The sequence below is a fragment of the Pleurodeles waltl genome, chromosome 7 (genome assembly GCF_031143425.1).
Source record: "Pleurodeles waltl isolate 20211129_DDA chromosome 7, aPleWal1.hap1.20221129, whole genome shotgun sequence".
Taxonomy (NCBI): Eukaryota; Metazoa; Chordata; class Amphibia; order Caudata; family Salamandridae; genus Pleurodeles; species Pleurodeles waltl.
This window is the reverse complement of record NC_090446.1, coordinates 408,598,884-408,619,288: the sequence shown is the minus strand read 5'-3', so window position 1 is coordinate 408,619,288 and position 20,405 is coordinate 408,598,884. Positions and strand designations below refer to the sequence as shown.

The 20,405-nt window shown below is 45.0% G+C and overlaps 1 protein-coding gene across 3 annotated transcripts in view; it reads right to left on the bottom strand.

Moving 5' to 3' along the window:
* Positions 1–20,405, bottom strand: part of TRPC4AP (transient receptor potential cation channel subfamily C member 4 associated protein) — a 561,565-nt gene that overhangs the window by 275,017 nt on the left and 266,143 nt on the right. For all 3 annotated transcript variants that reach the window (XM_069243893.1, XM_069243896.1, XM_069243894.1), the window contains 3 exons: positions 11,990–12,091; positions 7,601–7,684; positions 5,406–5,496 (listed from right to left, as the gene is read on the bottom strand). In XM_069243893.1, coding sequence (XP_069099994.1) covers positions 5,406–5,496; positions 7,601–7,684; positions 11,990–12,091 — 277 coding nt within the window. The remainder of the gene's footprint in view (positions 1–5,405; positions 5,497–7,600; positions 7,685–11,989; positions 12,092–20,405) is intronic.

The following is a 20,405-nucleotide window of genomic DNA, read 5'->3' as shown; positions in this document are numbered from 1 at the left end:
TAACCTCCTACCTAAAGGAGAGCTGGGTATGTTAAACCTAATCTGCCAATGCCATGTCCATGAGAGGAGCCCCCAACCCTTGTTACCTTGGAATGAGGTCTCTATCTCAGACTCTGTAGATACACGAATACTGAGTCAGCGTCAAGACGACGTGCAGCATCGATATCAGCAATGGTGGTGATGCCCTCAGGTCGGAATCCCTCTGATTATCTGTCTAAAGTGTGATGTATTTATACAGATCAACTTGGACCCCTGACGTAGGCGTGTTCCCGAACAATAGATAACAGGCATGCTTGGGGTAGCAATTAATATAAACAATTCCCTCGAAAGCATAGAGGGAAAGTCCCTAGGAGTGAACACCTACTGTTTGTTTGTCTTTGTCACTTGATCTTCACGCCTTAACACAGTGGAACAAGTGGCCTAACTATAAACAAGGCAGCCATCTTAAAGGAATTAAATAATTAAATGGGCTAAGACAGAGCAAGCTAAGTAGGTTAAAAGTCACTAGGTGACGGGGGCAAGGGTATGCAAGCCAAAGGCTAAGCTAACTCCTGTTATCCCCTTAAAACAAACTAGAATTCACTACACATGGACCTCTTAATGACGTGGATACTAAACATTTCTACAAGTAAGCAGTCACTGCAGCAAAGTAAAGCCTGATGGAAGTATATGCAAGGGATGAGGTCTGTAGGTGGAGCAGATATCAGACAATGTCTCAAAAGGTCACAGCTAGAGGGTCGATGTGCCTTGGGAGGCAGTAGTACACAAACCTTTTCCATCTGGCAGCACAACAGGCTCGAATAGTGGGCCTGCATGTCTCCTTGGAGACGACCATGCACCCTGAAGGGAGGTTAAGATAACCAAATTCTAAGCCCTCAGGAGACAAAATGCAAGATTGAGCTGCTTGGGGTCCGGATGCCACATTGTGCAGCGGTTCTGCATGAGAAGGTCCAGCCTGTGGGTCAGCTTCTCATGCAGAACTACAGATAAGTCAAGGAGGGTGGTGAACCAGGGATGCTAGGCCCAAGTGGGAGCCATCAGCTTACGGATCAGGGCTGTCTGCCGAAGAGGAAAAAAAACCTAGGTTCTGGTTGCAGTACTCAAACCCCTCCATGCCCCCACTTTGTGCCTGGTTTTTGACGCAACTATGACTGAAGGGCACTGGGCCACTGCTAACCAGGTCCCCAGTGCCAGTGCTCTTTCCCCAAAATAAGACACATGGTCACTTGATCCCCCAAGTAGACAGACCCTTTAGCACTCCTGCAAGACCCTAATAAATGGTACACCTGGTACCAATGGCATGGGTACTGAAGAGGGCCCCTGCAGCACAAATTGTGCCACCCCACAGGACCCAGCACCAACCTCATGCAGACTGCCATTGTAGGCTGTGTGATTGGGTGCTCCCAAAAAGTGAAAACATGGCTTGGCACACAGCCTGGGTGCCATGCCCCCTAAACAGTGCATTTAATATTTGTAAGCCACCCCTACAGCAGGCCTTACAGCCCTATGGCAAGGTGCATTATATTACATGTGTGTGATTCCAGTAATGGATTTATTAATGCATGCACCTTAGAAGTGCCCCCTGAAAACCTACAAACTGCTGGAAGACTCAATGACTGGTTTTAGCCAGCCTGCCACGAATAGACGACATTCTAACCCTCAGAGGTGAAAGCCTTTGCTCTCTGGAGGTCAGAACCAAAGCATGCTCTGGCAGGGATGTTACACACCGCTCCCAACAGGACCTGTCAATCTGCATTGTAAGGCAGGAGGCTTCAAAGAAGCCTACTGCCTTTGGTATGTCGATCTGGCCTTCCTCAGAAGAAGGTGCTGACCCCGCCTTTCCCAGGGCCCATATGGCACCTGGACAGGCAAGCAAATTAGTTATCCAGGAGGCGTAATGCATAGCCATGATGGACACACCCCTAGGGTGACCAGCCTAAAACTTACACAGCCTTAGGAGTTCTGCCATCTTGTGTGTGGTAGAATTAGGAATTCTGGGACAGGGCGATACCCATTCCCCAAAGGAAGTGGTCATCTATGGGGGCATAGTGGCACCAATGGTAAGTAGCCCATTTGTAAGCACCCCCCCCCCCCATGTTTTGTTTGATACTGACTTGATGACTGTGTGTGTGCTGGGATCCTGCTAACCAGACCCAGCACCAGTTTTCTTTCCCTCAACTGCACTATTGTTTCCACAATTGGCACACCCCTGGCACACAGCTAAGTCCCTTGTAAAAGGTGCCAGTGGTACCGAGGGCTCTGTGGTCAGGGAGGGTACCTAGGGGCTGCAACATGTATTATGCCACCCTAAGGGACCTCTCACCAAACACATGCACACTGCCATTACAGCTTGTGTTTCCTGCTGGGGACAAAAAGGTAAAGTCAGCATGTCATACCTCTCTGGGTGCCATGCCTGCCAACCACTGCCTGTGGCAAAGGTAAGTCACTCCTCTAGCAGGCCTTACAACCCTAAGACAGGGTGCACTATGCCACTAGTGAGGGCAGAACTGCATGAGCAATATGCCCCTACAGTGTCTAAGTCCATTCTTAGACATTTTAAGTGCAGTGTAGCCATTTTAAGTTCATGGGCTGGGAGTTTCTCATTACAAACCCCCCAGCTCCATGATGGCTTCACTGAAGACTGGGAAGTTTTGGTATCACCCTTCTGAGCACAATAGACCCACACTGGTGCCAGTGTTGGATTTATTATAAATTGCACACAGAGGGCATCTTAGAGATGGCCCCTGTATTTCACCCAACCCTTTAGTTTAAGGCTGACTGGTCTGTGCCAGTCTGCCACGAACAGACAAATTTCTGACCCCATGGAGTGAGAGCCTTTGTGCTCTCTGGGGTCAGGAACAAAGCCTGCTATGGGTGGAGGTTCTTCGCACCCACCCCCCACCCTTGCAGGAACTGCAACACTGGGCGGTGTGCCACAATGGCTCAGGTGACCTGTTACAGTGCCCCAGGGCTGTCCAGCTAGTGGCAATGCCCAGCCCGACCAAGCCCCACATTTTGGCAGCAGGTCCGGCGGGAAAATTAGGAAAAACAACCACCCCTAAGGTGTCCAGAGCTGAAGTGACCCCATACTTGCAGAATGCTCCATCTTGCTTTGGAGGAGAGTAGCCAATAAGGATAAAAATGTGCCGCACCAAAAGGGAGTGGGCACAGGAAGAGTGTAGCCATCTCAGAAACAGTAGCCATTGGCTACTGCCCTCTGATCCCTGTAACACCGCTAAACCTAGTATTTAGGGGCACTCCTGAATGTTGCTCTTAAGATGATGATTAGGAGGAGGAGGAGGACTGAAGAACCGACCCCAGCAGTGAAGACTCCAGGTGACAACTGACTTAGCCCCTACCGGCCTTAAGACTCCTGCTACACATAGGCAACACATCCAGCAGGACCAGTGACCTCTACAAACCCCCAGGGGACTGCCTTACCACCAGAGGACCCAAGGACAGCAGCTGTGTCCACAAGAAACTTCCAAGAAGGACTCCAGAGCCACCCTGGGTCCGTAAGACCTGCCCACTCTCCACTCGACACCCAAAGCCCGAGTCCAGGTGGTTCATCGGTCCAGAGAAGGTCCCCAGGTGATTGCGACCTCGAGTTCACCCTGCGTTTACCCATCCTGGCCAACACAAGGACTCCTGCATCCTAAATTCAGTGGACATTGTTTACTCCTTGAAGATATAGCACCAGATTTGGTATGCTATGCTATGGCTGACAGTTGAGGGGAGTGAATGCCTCCATGCTTCTGTAGGTAGAACATGGATGTCACGTGTTCTGTCAGCAGAGATTACCTTGCATTGAATCTGCTGAAGAATGTCTTTGAGAGCTAGATGAATGGCTAACAGTTCCAAGTGACTGAAGTGGAGACTTCTGACGAAGTACTCACAGTCCCTGAACTGTCACTGAGGTGTGCTCCCAGCTGATTAGAGATGTGCCCTTGGTACTGCTCACTTTTGAGAACATGTCTGCAAAGGGCCTGCCTTGCAACATAAGGTTGCTGTTCCACCACTGCAAAGCGCAATCGGTGACCATCTGCTTGTGACCACTGGCTTAAAAGGCATTCCTGAAGTGGGCACATATGTAGTCTGGCATGGGGTACACTAAGGAAATGCATGTAGCCATCATTCACAAGTAGATATATCATAGCGTGAACTGGGAGTGGACAGAGTGTCTGAAAAGAAGGAGTAGCTGCTCAGATGCCTGCACCCTTTTAGGGCTGGAGAAGGCTTAGCCCACTACAGAGTTGAGTACTGACTTTAGGAAAGGTTGAATCTGAAGTGGTTCAAAGCGTGATTTAGTGGCATGGACTATGAACCCCAGGCAGCATTGATTACGAACCCCTGGCTGTGCAGTAGGGAGATTGCAGCCTGGGTGCAAGTTAAACAGTCCCATTCGCTTGCCCTCTTGATCAGTCAGTCCTTGAGGTAGGGGAAGATGAGAGTGCCTCCCCTTCTGAGGTGAGCGGATACCACTGCTAAACACTTGGTAAAGACCCTTAGGGCCACGGTGACACCCAAGGATAGTACATTCAACTGGTTGTTTCACCATTTACCATGAAGCAAAGGTAGCGCTGATGAGCTGGATGGATGGATCGGGAAGTGAAAGATGGTCTAGTGTGGTGATGAAGTCACTGTGCTGCAGTAGGGGGGGGGGTGACATCCAGCAGGATGACCATGTTTAAGTCTTCTGAAAGGAAGTATCTGTTGAGAGGACAGATATCGAGAATGGGTCCGAGGGGTTTGTCCTCCTTGGGAATGAGGACGTATTGGGCATAAATGCCCGTGCCCTGGTGATGATTGGGCACAAGCTCTATGGTTCCTTTGAGCAGGAGCCCTCCAGCAGCGTGAGATGTCCTGGGCTGGGAGTGTGGATTTGAGCTGGCATCCTCGATATGGCTGAAATGAGCAGTAGCTGTGCTTAATGAAGAATTGGATAAACTGGTCTGTGCTCATCTGTTCCCAGCGGGGAAGGAACACTTGAAGTCTCAACCTGACAGGTGTTGCGTGATCGAGCAGGATAAGTCCATTTTTCAAGGTGGAGACTGCCTTACTAGGGTGTGCCTTAGTTCTCTGAAGATTAGATAAAAGCAGGAAGTGGTCAGAATGTCCGAGAGACCCAAATGGATGAAGACAATGGGCTGGAGAAACTGAATCGGCACCATTTGGAAAAAATTGTGGAAGAAGTCTGCTTGCAGCAGCATGGAATTCAATGGACTCAGAGTCCACAATGGGAATTGTCAAACTCATAGGAGCCCCGGAGGGCGATAAATCTTTGAAGATAAACAAGTTTAAATCTTCTGAGCTCAACACTAGACGGCAAGAGTACGCAGAGAATACATATTTACAGCCACACACACAAAAATATTTTCTCAACTAGATGTCACCATTGCTCCTACCTCTAAAAGTCCTCTTCTAAGCAGGAACATCTGGTCTGCATATGATGTCGCACCTCGCAGAAAACTTTCAACTGCCCGGGCTTGCCAAAACCTAAACAGAGAGGGGAGAGGGAAACAAGTAAGAAAAAAGGCCTCAATTTCAGTTATATTGAAGCAGAATAAGTAGTAGACGCCAATGCCCTGCATACCAAGTGGTCTGGTAACCCTCCCGTCCCCAGGAGTTACAGATACCTGGGGTACCGGTCATGCCAGAGGATTAGAATTACATGGGGGTATTAAGTGGGACCTCGAGAGTCATTGTGGAAAGGAGGAACTACAGAAGGAATCAGTAATTCCTGGTCATATACCCCCAGTAAATTCTCATAATGCCTCAGATTTTTCACACTGGTAATTCAGCTGCATTAAGCATCCACAATCTATGTGTGAATATAAACAAATGTGTGGTGTTCCCTAAGTTCTATTAACTGTGAGGGGGCCGGTAATTGCTGTTACCCAACCCATCGGAATTAAGAGGACACTCGTAAAGAGGGCCAATGTAGTATGTATAATATAAAAAAATTAACCCTGGAAAAAAATGCAAGCATTAAACATTAAATGAGCTGGCCACAAACACTACTACACAAAAAATAGCTTCAAATAATAGTGGCCTTGGGCAATTTTTGCACAACAGGTCATAAAAGGTGTGGACAACCACCATAGGTCAGTGAGATACAGCCAGTCTCAAAGGTGGGTCAGCTATTTGCAGCACAAACGGGTAAACACTGAAGCAAAGTGGTGTGCCTTCCTCTATCACACTGTATATTCAACAACTTCCCTTCAGTCAAGTATGGAGTCCACTGGGCTATCAGACTTAAAAGGTTCTGAATGCCACAGACTTCAAACCTGTCTGGCATGAGTCTAGATGTACTTCCTTTGTCTCAGTAGCAGCCAGTGACTCAGAAGTTCCACAGACATCTTTGCATTCAAAGGGTAAGCAACACTGCTGTCCTGCTGATGTTCCCATCTACTCAATGCCCCAAACTCCAGGTCCTTTCCTTTTTTTAAAAATTAACCATGCAAATTGTACTTCAAGTATAACTGCACTGATACTACTATCCTTACATTAAAATAACTGGATAAGTTCTGCCACTGAAGGGATAGCATATGACATGTAGGCCCAGCTAAGCTTGTTGCCTTTACTTTATTCAACATATTACCAGGTTACGAGCATTTATGAATCCACTCCACATCAGGGTGGAACATCCACATTACAGGCAAAGGCCACAGATCTCACTCAATCAGCGTGACTCTGCAAAACTGTGTGCGCAAATATAACTGTGGAGGCTCCTAAGTAGCTCCTGAGGAGCGTTAAATGGTGCCACCTTAAACAGGGGAAATGTCACACTTGTTCAGTGCAGCTGTCACAGCATCAGTCAGCGGAAAAATGGCAATCACTGCAGCAGTCATAGCACAAGCCAGCAGGAAGGCAGCAGTCACACCCCTAACCAACAGGAAGATGGCAATCATGGCCCCAGCTGACAGGGTGGCAGTTATAAGGATCCCAGCTGGTGGGGAGGCAGCAGTCACTGCGGGAGCTGGTGGGAGCACCAGTCACCGTGAAAGCTGGGGAGAGGGGATAGCCACTGTGCAAGCTGCTGGGAGGCAGCAGTCACTGTGCAAGTAGTCGGGGCGGCAGCCACTACACAAGCTTTTCACGGGGGGGGGATTGTCACTGTCCAAGGAGGTGTGGGGCTCTAAAACTACTCATGCCATTATAAGAATGCGTAGTATGAAAGTGTATAGTCAGATTATATGCTTGCTTCCCCTTCAATGCAACAGCAATATTAATTCTAACTTGCCTTAAGTTTTATGTTCAAGAGAAACTGGATAGTGCTAACTTTTACAACATCATTTAGTTGCGAAGCTGTCTCAGAAGCCTAACGTGTTCTGGAAGCAGAGAGTGATAAGTGGTGCTTTGTTCCTCAGCAGTACACGCAGCCATGAGTCACTGACATAACCACATCCCACACACCAAACTCCCATTTACAGTCTGCAGGAAGCCATAACAGATCCCTGTACAGGTTGCCTCTAGGATGGAGACAGGAATGGATGCCCCAATCATAAGCCATCAATATATTTTAGTCAACTTAAGGTCAACACAAAAATCAGGAGTCCCATATAAACCTACTATGATTACACATACAATTGGGACTAACCGGAATGAGGACTCTGCTGGTTCCTTCTTCATCACCTGTAGAAGTCTTGTTAGTAAGCCTTTCTTTCCATCACAGACTAAACTTCTAATGCAGGGAGGAAAATTAAAAAAAATATATATCATTTTTCAATACATTAATAATTACCTAGTTTCACAAACATTCACTTTTTAAAAAATAAATAAAAAGCAATATAAAACCTTTCCTTACCCTGAAGTTTTCTGATTCACAGAATACAACATCTAAAGGGAGGTACGAATGTGGGTATAAGCTGTTGATGTAATGCAACACTTTATGCAAATGCGAGTTCAATTACGATCAACTATGCCAGCTGCACTATTTTGTTTCCTGCTAAAAACACTATTGACATAAATCCTGAGACTAGAAGACAGGTAACCTGATCTTGCAATTATAAGAGGCCTCAATATTTCAAAAGAAAAATGTTACTTACCCAGTAGACATCCGTTCGTGGCATGTAGTGCTGTAGATTCACATGCTTTGCATAAGTCCGTCATCTAGTGCTGGTCTTGGAGTGTTACAAGTTGTTTTTCATTGAAGAATATTTTCGAATCACAAGTTCGAGTGATTCCCCCTCTCCGTGATACTGCACATGGGCTTAGAGTCCTTTGTTAGATTGTTTTCCTGCAGGCGGGTGAAGTAAAGAGTGCATATATGTATAAGTAGATAGTAAATGAAAGAAATGTCCGTGCAATGTATATACGACCACAGGCTGCAGCACAAACTGGTAAACACTGAAGCAAAGTGGTGTGCCTTCCTCTATCACACTGCATATTCAACACCTTCCCTTCAATCAAGTATGGAGTCCACTGGGCTATCAGACTTAAAAGGAGGGAGGACACATGTGAATCTACAGCACTACATGCCACGAACAGATGTCTACTGGGTAAGGAACATTTTCAGTTCGAAGACAGGTATACCTGTAGATACACATGCTTTGCATAGACTGTAAAGCAGTCCCCTCCCAAATAAGCAGTGGCTAGCCTGTAGGAGTTGGAGCAGCTTGAAATAAAGTCCTAAGAACTGGTTGGCCAACATTTGCTTGTTGATGAGCTAGAACATCTACACAGTAGTGTGTAGTAAATGTGTGTGATGTAGACCAAGTAGCAGCTTTACAAATATCTGCTATTGGAAGGTTTCCTAAAAGGGTCATACAGACACCTTTTTACCAGGTAGAGTGTGCTCTAGAAGTTACTGGTAATTGTCTTTCAGCTTTAAGATAACAAGTTTGGATACACTTGACTATCCATCTAGCCAATCCATTCTTTGAAATTAGATTACCCTTGTGAGGCATTGAAAAAGCTACAAATAGTTGTTTGATTTCCTAAAACTATTCGTCCGGTCAATGTAATGCATGAAAGCTCTTAACATCTGGTGTATTGAGAGCTCTTTCATTGAGTGAGTCTGGCTGTGGAAAGAAGACTGGCAACTCCACTGATTGATTAATATGAAATGGTGAAATTACTTTAGGTAGAAATTTAGGGTTTGTTTTAAGTACTATTTTGTCTGTGGATTTAGAAGAAGGGTTATTCTAAAGTGAACGCTTGTATTTCACTAACTTTTGTTAAAGAAGTTACAGCTACTAAAAAAACAACCTTACATGAAAGGAATTGTAAAGCACAGGAGTGCAAGGGTTCAAATGGTGGATCCATAAGTCTGGTAAGTACAATGTTAAGGTTCCATAAAGGAGCTGAAGGCACTCTAGGTGGAATAACTCTCTTAAGGCCTTCCTTAAATACCTTAATTACTGGAATCCTAAATAGAGACATGTTGTCTATTTTGGAGGCAAGCAGCTATGGATGTAAATTAGGTCTAATAGAAGTGCATGCTAGGTTTGACTTTGGAAAAAGTAGCAAAAAATAATGCCTTGTACCAAGGGTTTAAGTGGATCAATATTTTTAGGTTGACAATAGTATACAAAATGTTTCCATTTAGTAGCAAAACACTGTCTAGTTGTAGGTTCGCGTGCTTCTTTAAGAATGTCCATACATTCAGAAGGAAGTTGTAAGTAACTAAACTCTATAACTTCAGGAGCCATACTGCAAGATTGAGCGCTTTGGGGTTTGGATGTCTGATTTTACATCTTTGGATTAAAAAAAATATGGTCTGTTTGGATTTTTTGTGATGTAGAAACCACCAACAGATCCAACAGCGCTGTGTACCAAGGCTGGCGTGCCCATGTGGGTGCTACAAGTATCAAGGTGAGTGATGTTTGTTTCAATTTGCGTATTAGAAATGGTATGCATCAGAGAGGTGGAAAAGCGTACGGAAATATCCCTGACTAATTCATCCACAGAACATTGCCGTTGGAATGAGGGTGTGGGTATCTAGACACAAAGTTTTGGCATTTTGAGTTTTTTGCTGTGGCGAAGAGATCTATTTCTGGTGTTCCCCATACTTGAAAGTATTGGTGAAGTACTTGTGGGTGAATTTCCCATGTGTGGACTTGTTACCGCGTCCTGCTTGATAGGTCTTCTAACTGATTGTCCATTACTCAGAGATATTCTGTCTGTAATTGAATGTGAATCGCCTAGTTCCAAATTGTCTGAGCTAGAAGGGACAATTACAATGAGTCCCCCCACCCCCTGTTTTTGCAGATAATACAATTTTGTCATATTGTCTGTACTGACTAACACTAACTTGAGTGAGATTTGTGTAAAGAATGCTTTGAGTGAGAGAAAGACTGCTAGCAGTTCCAAATAATTGATGTGATGAGTCTGTTGAATGGGATCCCATTTCCCCTGTATGGTGAGGTTGTTGAGGTGAGCTGCCCAACCTGTCTGTGATGCATCTGTTGTAAGAGTGATCTGAGGCACAGGGTCCTAAAAGGGCTGTCCTTTTGAAAGGATGATGGGATTCCACCATTGCAGAGAGAGGCAAGTCTGGCAGTCCAACACTAGATCCTGAAGATGACCCTGTGACTGAGGCCACTGTTGAAAAAGGCACTTTTGCAGTGGACACATTTGTAGTCTTGCATGGGGAACTATGGCTATACAAGAAGCCATCATTCCCAACAGCTGCATCACTAGCTTCACTGTGTAATGATCCTTCATGAATTGAGAGATGCAATTTTAAAAAGCTTGAATCCTTATTGTGTTTGGAAATGCAAATGCTGTCTGAGTTTTCAGAATTGCTCCCATATAAGGCTGTATTTATGCTGGTTGAAGATGAGATTTGAGGTAATTTATTGTGAACCCCAAATTGTGTAAACTATTGACAGTGTATCTGGCAAGTTTGAATTGTATTGACTTTTATGAGCCAGTCATCTACATGTGGGAAAACATGTATGTGTTGTCTTCTTAGAAATGCTAGCATCCATAACCTCTAACATAGGTTGTATTGCAGATGACTCCTCAGTTACTGCATAATATTTACTACTGGCAGTTTGTGTTTCCGATGGTTTCAACACAAAATGCTTGACTTGGACCGAAAATGTCAGCTCCGAAAGAGGTGTTACTTTTTTCGGCTCAGAGTTGGAAATGTCCGATTTTCGGCTCGATACTGAAACAGATGCAGCAGTCTGTTTGGCCGATGCCGAATGCAATTTGGTCTGTTTCAGTACCGAACCCGAAGGCTGGTCATCTGCATGCATTTTTCAGCTCCAACCACGGGCCAAAGTCAGTGGAGGACAGTTGACCAATGCAGGAGTCTTTTTAATTGCCGTTGTTTGGTGTGATGGGGCTGATGTACTCACGTACTGCGTCAGTGGTATGGGCTGACTGTCTGTGTCAGAGTGCGAGTCTGCAATGAAGACAGCTGTGTGCTGTCCTACTTCTCTTCCTGCGCGTGCTCTTCCCCAAAGATATTGGTGTATCGTCTGTTGACTTGGACGCCATCCAATCAGCCCGCTCTTCGGTCCCGGAGAGTCTTTTTCGATCAAAACAAGCTACAAGAGTTGCAGGTCTCTTCTCTCGGTTCTGGAAACAGAGTTCAGAAGATACCAAACAGAGATCTACTGGAGCGAGAGGAAACACGTCCGAACCTGATGGCGGAAAGATAACAATCTAACAAAGGACTCGATGCTCATGCGCAGTATCACTGAGAGAAGGAGTCACTCGAACTTTTGACTCAAAATATTCTTTGAAGAAAAACACTTGTAATACTCCAAGCCCAACACTAGATGGGGGACTTATGCAAAGCATGTGTATCTACAGCTACACATGCTGTTGAATATTATATTTTTTTTAAAAAAACAGATGATTCCAAAAGATTACCAGGCACTGACATGCAGTATCTATCAAAAAAACCTAAGAACAGGGTAAGCTTTATTCAGGAAAAAATACTGATGAAATTTACTGATTTACTAATCAGAAGCAAATTTAAATTGATGTAAATCAAGACGGCAGCCAGATACAGGACTAAAACAATTCTTACCTGTCTGTGTTAACAACTGCCTCTACTTCTGGGATGTTTGCGCGAAGGGCAATAACACTTAGTTCATCAAGCTCATGACTGTTTAGCAGCAGGTATTTGTTTCTAAATTAAAAAGAAAAAAAGAAAAAATAAAATTCTGACAAAAGAAGCTTCAATACCACACAATAATATATCTTTTTCAGCTGTAAGGCTCAACAAAAATAATTTCAGAGACTTATACCAGTATAGTTTGCGATAATTTGGGGGCCAGATCAAGTACCCTGCAACTTAAGGGAAACTTCGAGAAGGATAGCACCAAGACAGCACAGGAGTCTTCTAAAAAGCGCTGGGACAAACCAAAATCTAGTAAGGACAAAAGGCCTGATTAACATTTCAGCAGAGGGGTTACTCTGTCATAACGGTGACGGGTATACCATCTGCCAAAATCTGAACACCACTGCTTACTGCGGTATTTAGATTTAAGCAGACAGGATATCCATCACTGTTGAGACAGAGTAACCAGGCCGCCAAAATCAAAATCAGGCCAAAAATAGAACAATGAGGAGAATCTTCACATTCAGAGACCTCAGGGAAACTATTTAATTTGAGAAATCGTGACAATTTGAAGCAACCAGACAGTTATTAGTAAATGATACATGCCCTTCTCATTCCTTTCAGAACTCGTCCAACAAACTAACCAAAAGAGTAGGGCGGTCAGAACGTAGAAAAGAGGAGTTCATGAATCCAAAAAAGGGCAAAGAACTCAACACTCATCTGATGTCACAATAAAAAAGTAAGAGAAACTTCAATAACAAAAACGACAGTTTAAAAAAAGACGTTTGAGGGGATTTTAGCTAAGTATGCCACACATAATGAGGACATTACTGAATAACAGGGCATGGGCAGTGATTCTGTTAGACACCCCGACAGGTCAGGATAGTTCATCAGAATCTTCAAGAGTTTCTGCATGTGAGAGCAACTAACAACTACATTGAAGTCAAAACACCAGACAGGCGGGTAGCTTCTCCAGACCGTGTTATAAAATGTAATATTCAAATAGAAGGGACATAATGCTCTCCATTAAACTGATTTTCAGGAAAAGATTAACGCTCAGTTATGACGTTCTGCTTGTAGAAAAAGAATGGCCATCAGAACTTGTGAGAACGCTCCCACAAGGGGAAGATGTCATCTTGCTCAGTCGTAGTTCCAAATCCAGTAAAAGAAGCCCATGCTGCAGATTGGGCTCTTGCACAGGCTCCAGTGATGCATCACAACCACGTGGGTAAGGACTCCCCACATCATGTCATACCTATATACTATCCTGCAACATATGGGGAGTCCTTACCCCAACCCATGTGGTTGCGGTATACCGCCCAAAGGAGCTAGAGATGTAGTAACCTTTCCCCAGACACTAGGCCGCTCGCAGCCAGAGGTTAAACTTATACAGGATCTCAGGGTGAAGTAGGGAGGAAGAAAAAGAACGGTTGATCAGGCACAGTCGGACAAATGGAGGTTTGACCATAACTCAAAGTTCACTCGGGGATCTCCACACCAGCCTTCCGGCACAGGCCCTGGTCTGCAAAGCACAGGGTAAGGGTTGCCTTTGGACTTGCGCTGTTAACAGTGGCATCCAGCCAAGTCATTCATTACAATCCACAAATAGTTACCAGTACTGCATCTCCCAGGAACGGAGGCAACACGTCTGGGGCATATGACTAGGACCTGGTAGCACATGAACAGTTACCAAATCCACAACTCCCTGAAAGGAAGCACAACATTGGGTGCACGATGACTTGAATCGCAACAGATGATTCCGATCACCCACAAGGAGTTACAAACTTCTGTGCCCTCCTGGTATGGACACAATATCTTTTGTGCGATGACATGAGTCACACCAGACAATTCTGAACATACAATTAGCTCCAATCCCATACCTCCCTGGAACGAGGCACTACTGAACGATGACTTCGGCCGCACCACACAAATCCGGTCACACACAAAGATGCAAGTTTAGCGATGCTGCACGAGTGACTGCTCCGGGTACGCCCCCACAAAGAGGGTCACAACCAGTGACAATAAAACCGCACACAATGGGCATACAGTCAGATGTCGCACAAGAGAAATGCATCATGCTTGACAAAAGTAGGAACCAGGCAAATCCTGTCTCCAGGCGCAATACTAAGTTTTGCGCTCACACCGCTGCCACCTGATGGAATCCAGTGGATGATGAAGGCACGTAGGAGGTCATCGCTCTCCAGATGACAAAGGTAGAAGGTGCAGGTCCCTCGCAGGAGGTCTTTGATGTCCTTGAGACCTCTATAAAGAACAGGGGGCAACCCAACAAGCCCTTGGACAGCACACTTCAAAGTGCTACACTGCAGTAAGTAGTTTGCCCAAGGCAGCCACGATGCAGGAAGGATGTGCGGTCCTTCCCAGGTCAGTAAAGTTCAGGGTCTCCATCCAACGTTCCTGCAAATGTATCTCTAAGTTGCTGAAGTGTGGTACCCCTAGTTATAATGAAGTGTGCCTTTGAAGTTGGGGATGGTTCAGGTTCAAGGGGTTCCCCCTTTGAACCACAGTTGTCTCCTCTAAATTTCAGTCCTGAGTGTCGTGGAATTCTGAGCTTAATTTTTTTTTTGCGGGGGGGGGAGAATTCTGCAATGATCTGGCTCCGAGAGGCCAAGTGTGAAAACCTACCCCCTCAATCGATCCATCCAGGCCCTCAAATGGCAGAGGTCTGTTTTGTGGTGGACCCCTAGGGGGTTGACACCTTATACCAGTTCCAGGCAACCATTATTAGTGAATGTATGCAGTGTCTAGGAAGCCAGGGCTCTCTAGAGGTAGCTGTGGATGAGCAGCCAAGACATATCTAGGAGAAGTGTAAACCACTTGCAATACCCCAGCAGTCGCACTCCAACTTATCCCACTGAAAGGAACCACACAGTGTTGCACAAATAAAGGTAGTTTATCATAGTAACATTGAACAAGATTGCTTATATGCAGTCCTGAGGTATGTACGCCCTATATGGAGAATGTCACTTACCCAGTGTACATCTGTTCGTGGCATGTTCTGCTGCAGATTTACATGCGCCCTCCCAACGCCCCGGGAATCTGTAGCCGTTTAAGTTAAAACATTCATTTGTACATTTGTATATATATCTTTATTCCATTTGCATGGACATCTTTTTTTCTTTATACTCTATCACTCCTACCTTACCCTCTGTGGGAAAACAATCTAACATTGAGTCGAAACATATGTACAAATGAATGTTTTAACTTAAAAGGTTACAGGCTCCCGGTGCGGTGGGACGGCACATGTGAATCTGCAGCGGAACATGCCACAAAAGGATGTACACTGGGTAAGTGACATTTTCCGTTCAATGGCATGTGTAGCTGCAGATACATATGCTATGCATAGATTACAAAGCAGTTTTGCCTCCCATAAGCGGGGGTCAGCCTGTAGGAGTTGAAGTTGTTTGAAATAGTGTTCCTAGTACAGCCTGTCCTACTGTGGCTTGTTGTGTTGCTAACACATCTACACAGTAATGCTTGGTAAATGTATGGGGTGTTGATCAAGTGGCCGCTTTACAGATTTCTGTCATTGGTATGTTTCCTAAAAAAGCCATTGTTGCCCCTTTTTTCCTGGTGGAATGTGCTTTTGGAGTTACTAATAGCTGCCTTATAGCTTTTAGGTCGCATGTTTGGATGCATTTTACTATCTATCTAGCTAGTCCTTGCTTTGAGATAGGGTTACCAGTCTGTGGTTTCTGGAATGCCATAAATAGCTGTTTGGTTTTCCTAAATGATTTATTTCCATCAATGTAATAGATTATAGCTCTTTTAATGTCTAATGTATGCAGCGCTCTTTCTGCTACAGAGTCTGGCTGTGGGAAGAAGACTGTCAGTTCCACGGTTTGATTGATATGAAACGGTGATATCACCTTTGGTAGAAATTTTGGGTTTGTTCGAAGTACCACTTTATGTTTGTGTACTTGTATGAACAGTTCTTGAATAGTGAAAGCTTGGATTTCAACAACTCTTCTTAATGAAGTAACTGCAACTAGGAATGCAACTTTCCATGTTAGGTATTGAATCTGACATGAATGCATAGGTTCAAATGGTGGACCCATGAGTCGTGTGAGTACAATGTTTAGATTCCACGAAGGCACTGGAGGTGTTCTTGGTGGAATGATGCGTTTTAATCCTTCCATTAAGGCTTTGATAACAGGGACCCTAAACAGAGAGGTGGGTTGTATATTTTGTAGGTACGCTGAAATAGCAGTGAAATGTATTTTGATGGATGAGAAGGCTAAATTTGTTTTTTGCAGATTTAGCAAGTAACTTACAATGTCTTGTATTGACGCTGAAAGAGGGGCAATCTGTTTAGATAGACTAAAACACAAACCTTTTCGATTTGTTTGCATAACACTGCCTGGTAGCGGGTTTTCTTGCTTGTTTAATTACTTCCATATATTCTGTTGGAAGATGTAGATATCCAAACTAAGACTTCAGGAGCCAAATCGCTAGATTGAGTATTTTGGGATCTGGATGCCTGATAGGTTGCTTGCTTTGCGTTAACACATCTGGGCTGTTGGGGAGTTTGATGTGTGGTACCACTGACAGATCTAACAGTGTCGTGTACCAGGATTGACGTGCCCACTTTGGTGCTTTAAGTATGAGTTTGTGTTTGTTCTGACGCAGTTTGTGGACTAGAATTGGAATGAGTGGGAGAGGGGGGAAAGGCGTAAGCAAATATTCCTGACCAGCTGATCCACAGAGCATCGCTTTTGGATAGAGGGTGTGGGAACCTGGATGCGAAGTTTCAGCATTTTGCGTTTTCGATGGTGGCGAATAGGTCTATGTCTGGCGTTCCCCAGTGTTGAAAGTATGTCTGAAGCACTTGGGGATGAATTTCCCACCCGTGTGTTTGTTGATGATCTCGGCTGAGAACATATGCCAATTGGTTGTGTATCCCTGGAATGTATTGTGCTACCAGGTGAATGTTGTGTATTGGCCAATGCCAAATCTTTTGCGCTAGAAGGGACAGTTGCGATGTGTGGGTCCCTCCTTGTTTATTTATGTAATACACTGTAGTCATGTTGTCTGTTGTGTTAAGAATGTGTTTGTGAATGAGAAGAGGCTGAAAGGCTCTCAGTGCAAGGAATAGAGCTAGCAATTCTAGGTGATTTATGTGAAATTGTTTGTGTTTGGTGTCACATTGTCCTTGAATGTTGTGACTGTTGAGGTGTGCTCCCCACCGAATCATTGATGCATCTGTTGTAAGTATGGTGTGAGGCATACGGTCGTGAAATGTCCACCCTTTGTTTAGATTTGTGGAATTCCACCACTGAAGTGGCATGCGTGTTTGGCGGTCTATCAACACTAGATCTTGACGTTGACCCTGTGCCTGCGACCATTGGTTTGCGAGGCACTATTGTAAAGGCTGCATGTTTAATCTTGCATTTGGGACAATGGCAATGCATGATGCCATCATGCCCAACAGTTTCATTACAACTTTGACTGTGTACTGTTGGTTTGACTGAATTTGTGCTAATACATTGTGGAATGCTTGCACTCTTTGTGGCCTTGGGCTTGCAAGTGCTGTCTGCGTATTTAGTGTCACTCCTAAATACTGTTGAATTTGCACAGGTTGCAGGAGGGATTTGTGGTAGTTTATAGAGAACCCTAGAGTGTGTAGGGTTTGTAGTACATAATGTGTATGGTTTTGACACTGTGTATGTTGGATTTTATTAGCCAATCGTCCAGATATGGAAAGACATGAATGTGTTGCCTTCTTAGGTAGGCTGCAACTACCTCCAGCCATTTTGTAAATGCGCTGGGAGCTGTTTTCCCGAAGGGTAACACTTTGAACTGGTAATGTTTTCCCTGTATTGCAGACCTGAGATATTTTCTGTGTGCTGGATGGATGGGTATGTGAAAATACGCATCCTTGAGGTCTAATGTTGCCATGAAATCTTGCTGTTGTAACAGTGGGACTACATCATGTAGTGTTACCATGTGAAAGTTTTCTGATAGGATGTAAAGATTGAGAGTTCTGAGATCTAATATTGGTCTCAAGGTTCCATCTTTTTTGGGAATAAGCAAATAGAGAGTAAACCCCTGTTCCTATCTGATTTTGTGGTACAAGCTCTATCGCTTGTTTGAGTAATTGTACTTCTTCTTGAAACATGGAGATGTGTTGGGAGGAGAATTTGTGTGGTTTTGGAGGTATATTTGGGGGAATTTGTGACAATTCTATGCAATAACCTTTGCGGATAATAGACAATACCCAGCTGTCTGTTGCAATGGGTATCCAATTGTTGTGGAACGTTTGCAGTCTTCCTCCCACAGGTGAGGTGTGACTTGGGGAGAGATGGAGAGAGTCACTGTTTTGGCTGTGAGGCTTGTTTTGTTGGCTGATATTTTCCCCTACCTCTGGGAATTGGCCTTTATAATTTCCTCTAAAAACTCACCTCGTTGGTATTGAGGCTGGTAAGATGATTTGGATTGTGAGGTGGATGTCTCAGGTGTTTGCGCTCTAAAACAACCCCTGTACTGAGGTTTTCGAAATTAACCTCTGTATTGCGTGGTATACAGAGCGCCCATGGCTTTAGGGGTGTCTGAGTCTTTTTTCATCTTTTCAATGGCGGTATCAACTTCAGGGCCAAATAGCTGTTTATCATTGAATGGCATATTAAGGACAGCCTGCTGAATTTCAGGCTTAAATCCGGACGACCAAAGCCATGCGTTCTGTGAATAGTAACAGCAGTATTGATTGTCCTAGCTGCTGTGTCTGCTGAATCTAAGGCTGATCTAAATTGGTTGTTAGTAATAACCTGCCCTTCCTCAGCTATTTGCTGTGCCCTTTGTTGTTGTTCTTTGGGGAGATGCTGGATGATATCTTTCATCTCGTCCCAGTGGGCTCTAACATACCTAGCCAATAGTGCGTGGGAGTTGGCTATCCTCCATGGATTGGCTGCTTGCGATGCTACTCTTTTGCCAGCAGCATCAAATTTCCTGCTCTCCTTGTCCGTTGGTGGTGCATCACCAGATGATTGAGAGTTGGTCCTTTCCCTAGCTGCACTTACAACTACAGCATCAGGAGGCAGTTGTTGAGTAATGAATACCAGGTCAGAGGGAGGTGGTTTATATTTTTTCTCCATTCTGGGAGTGATGATCCTGGCCTTGACTGGCTCTTGAAATATTTGATGTGCGTGCTTTAACATGCCTGGAAGCATGGGAAGGGACTAGTAGGCAGTGTGAGTGGAGGATAATGTATTAAAAAGAAAATCATCCTCAAAGGGCTCGGTGTGCATGGCGACATTGTGGTATGGTGCCGCCCAAGCCAGAACTTGAGTGTATCAGGTGCTATCTTCTGTGGTGATTGTTTGGAAGGATAGCAGTCTGGGCTGTTATCCCGAATGGGATCTGGATCACAGAGATCCCATGGATCCACATTGTTTTGTTGTGAATCTACAGAATGTACAGGAGACTTTGCAGGTGTAGGAGTAGTAGGTGGAGAGACAATCAAGTGAGGAGGAGATTGAGGAGGTGAAAATTGTGGAGGTGGAGATCATTGCTTAGGCCTTGGCACTTTAGCTGGTGGCTGATAAGTGTCCAATTGTTCTTGAAATGCCAGCATCCTATTAGGCTTCAGAGGAGGTGCAGTTATGATCTTGCCAGTGTCTTTATGAATGTGAATTCTGGCTTGCCTTTCATCAATGTCCTCCATCTGTGTGTGTTCCTCCGAAAATCTTTGGCTTTCTTTAAGTTGTTTCAAAAGTACTTGCTCCTCTGTGTAACTTGGTCTTTTCGGCTCCGAAGCCAGTTTTCTTGGGACCGAAATGCCGTGAGTGGATGTTGGCCTCAGCTCCGAAAATGATTTTCAAAGCTTCGACTCGAAGGGTCAGTGTTTGCCTGTTTCGGAGCCAGTGCTTTGGTTTGAGCCCGAAGGCTTCAGTGGCGTGGCCTTTCGCAGTGCCGAAGTTATTGCTTGGTCACCGGAGGTCTTCTTGCGGGTGGAGCCATGGCCTACTGGCAGTGGCGTTCCTGAGGCCTTATGTTTGGGCTTGGTTTGGACAGGGGCAGGCGTACTCACGTGCTGTCCTGCTGTGACCGGTCTGTCCTCGGACTCCTGCTCGGAATCGGACCCTTGGACGGAGACTGCGGTGTGCATGATCTCCTCTTCCTCTACGTCGATACGTTCGGTGCTTTTCGACGCCATTCCCAACCTTTGTGCTCTTCTGTTTCGTAGTCTTCTTCTAACTGAAGGATCTGCAGGCCTCACAAGTATCCTCTCGATGGTCTGGAGAGAGACAGAGATTAAAGACGAGATGTTGGTCTGTATATGGAAACTTGGCATGGCACGGAGGACAGAAGCAAAATGGGGTCCGGTCCATGAGGCTTCCATGCGGTCAGCCCGACCAGGCTCGAGTTG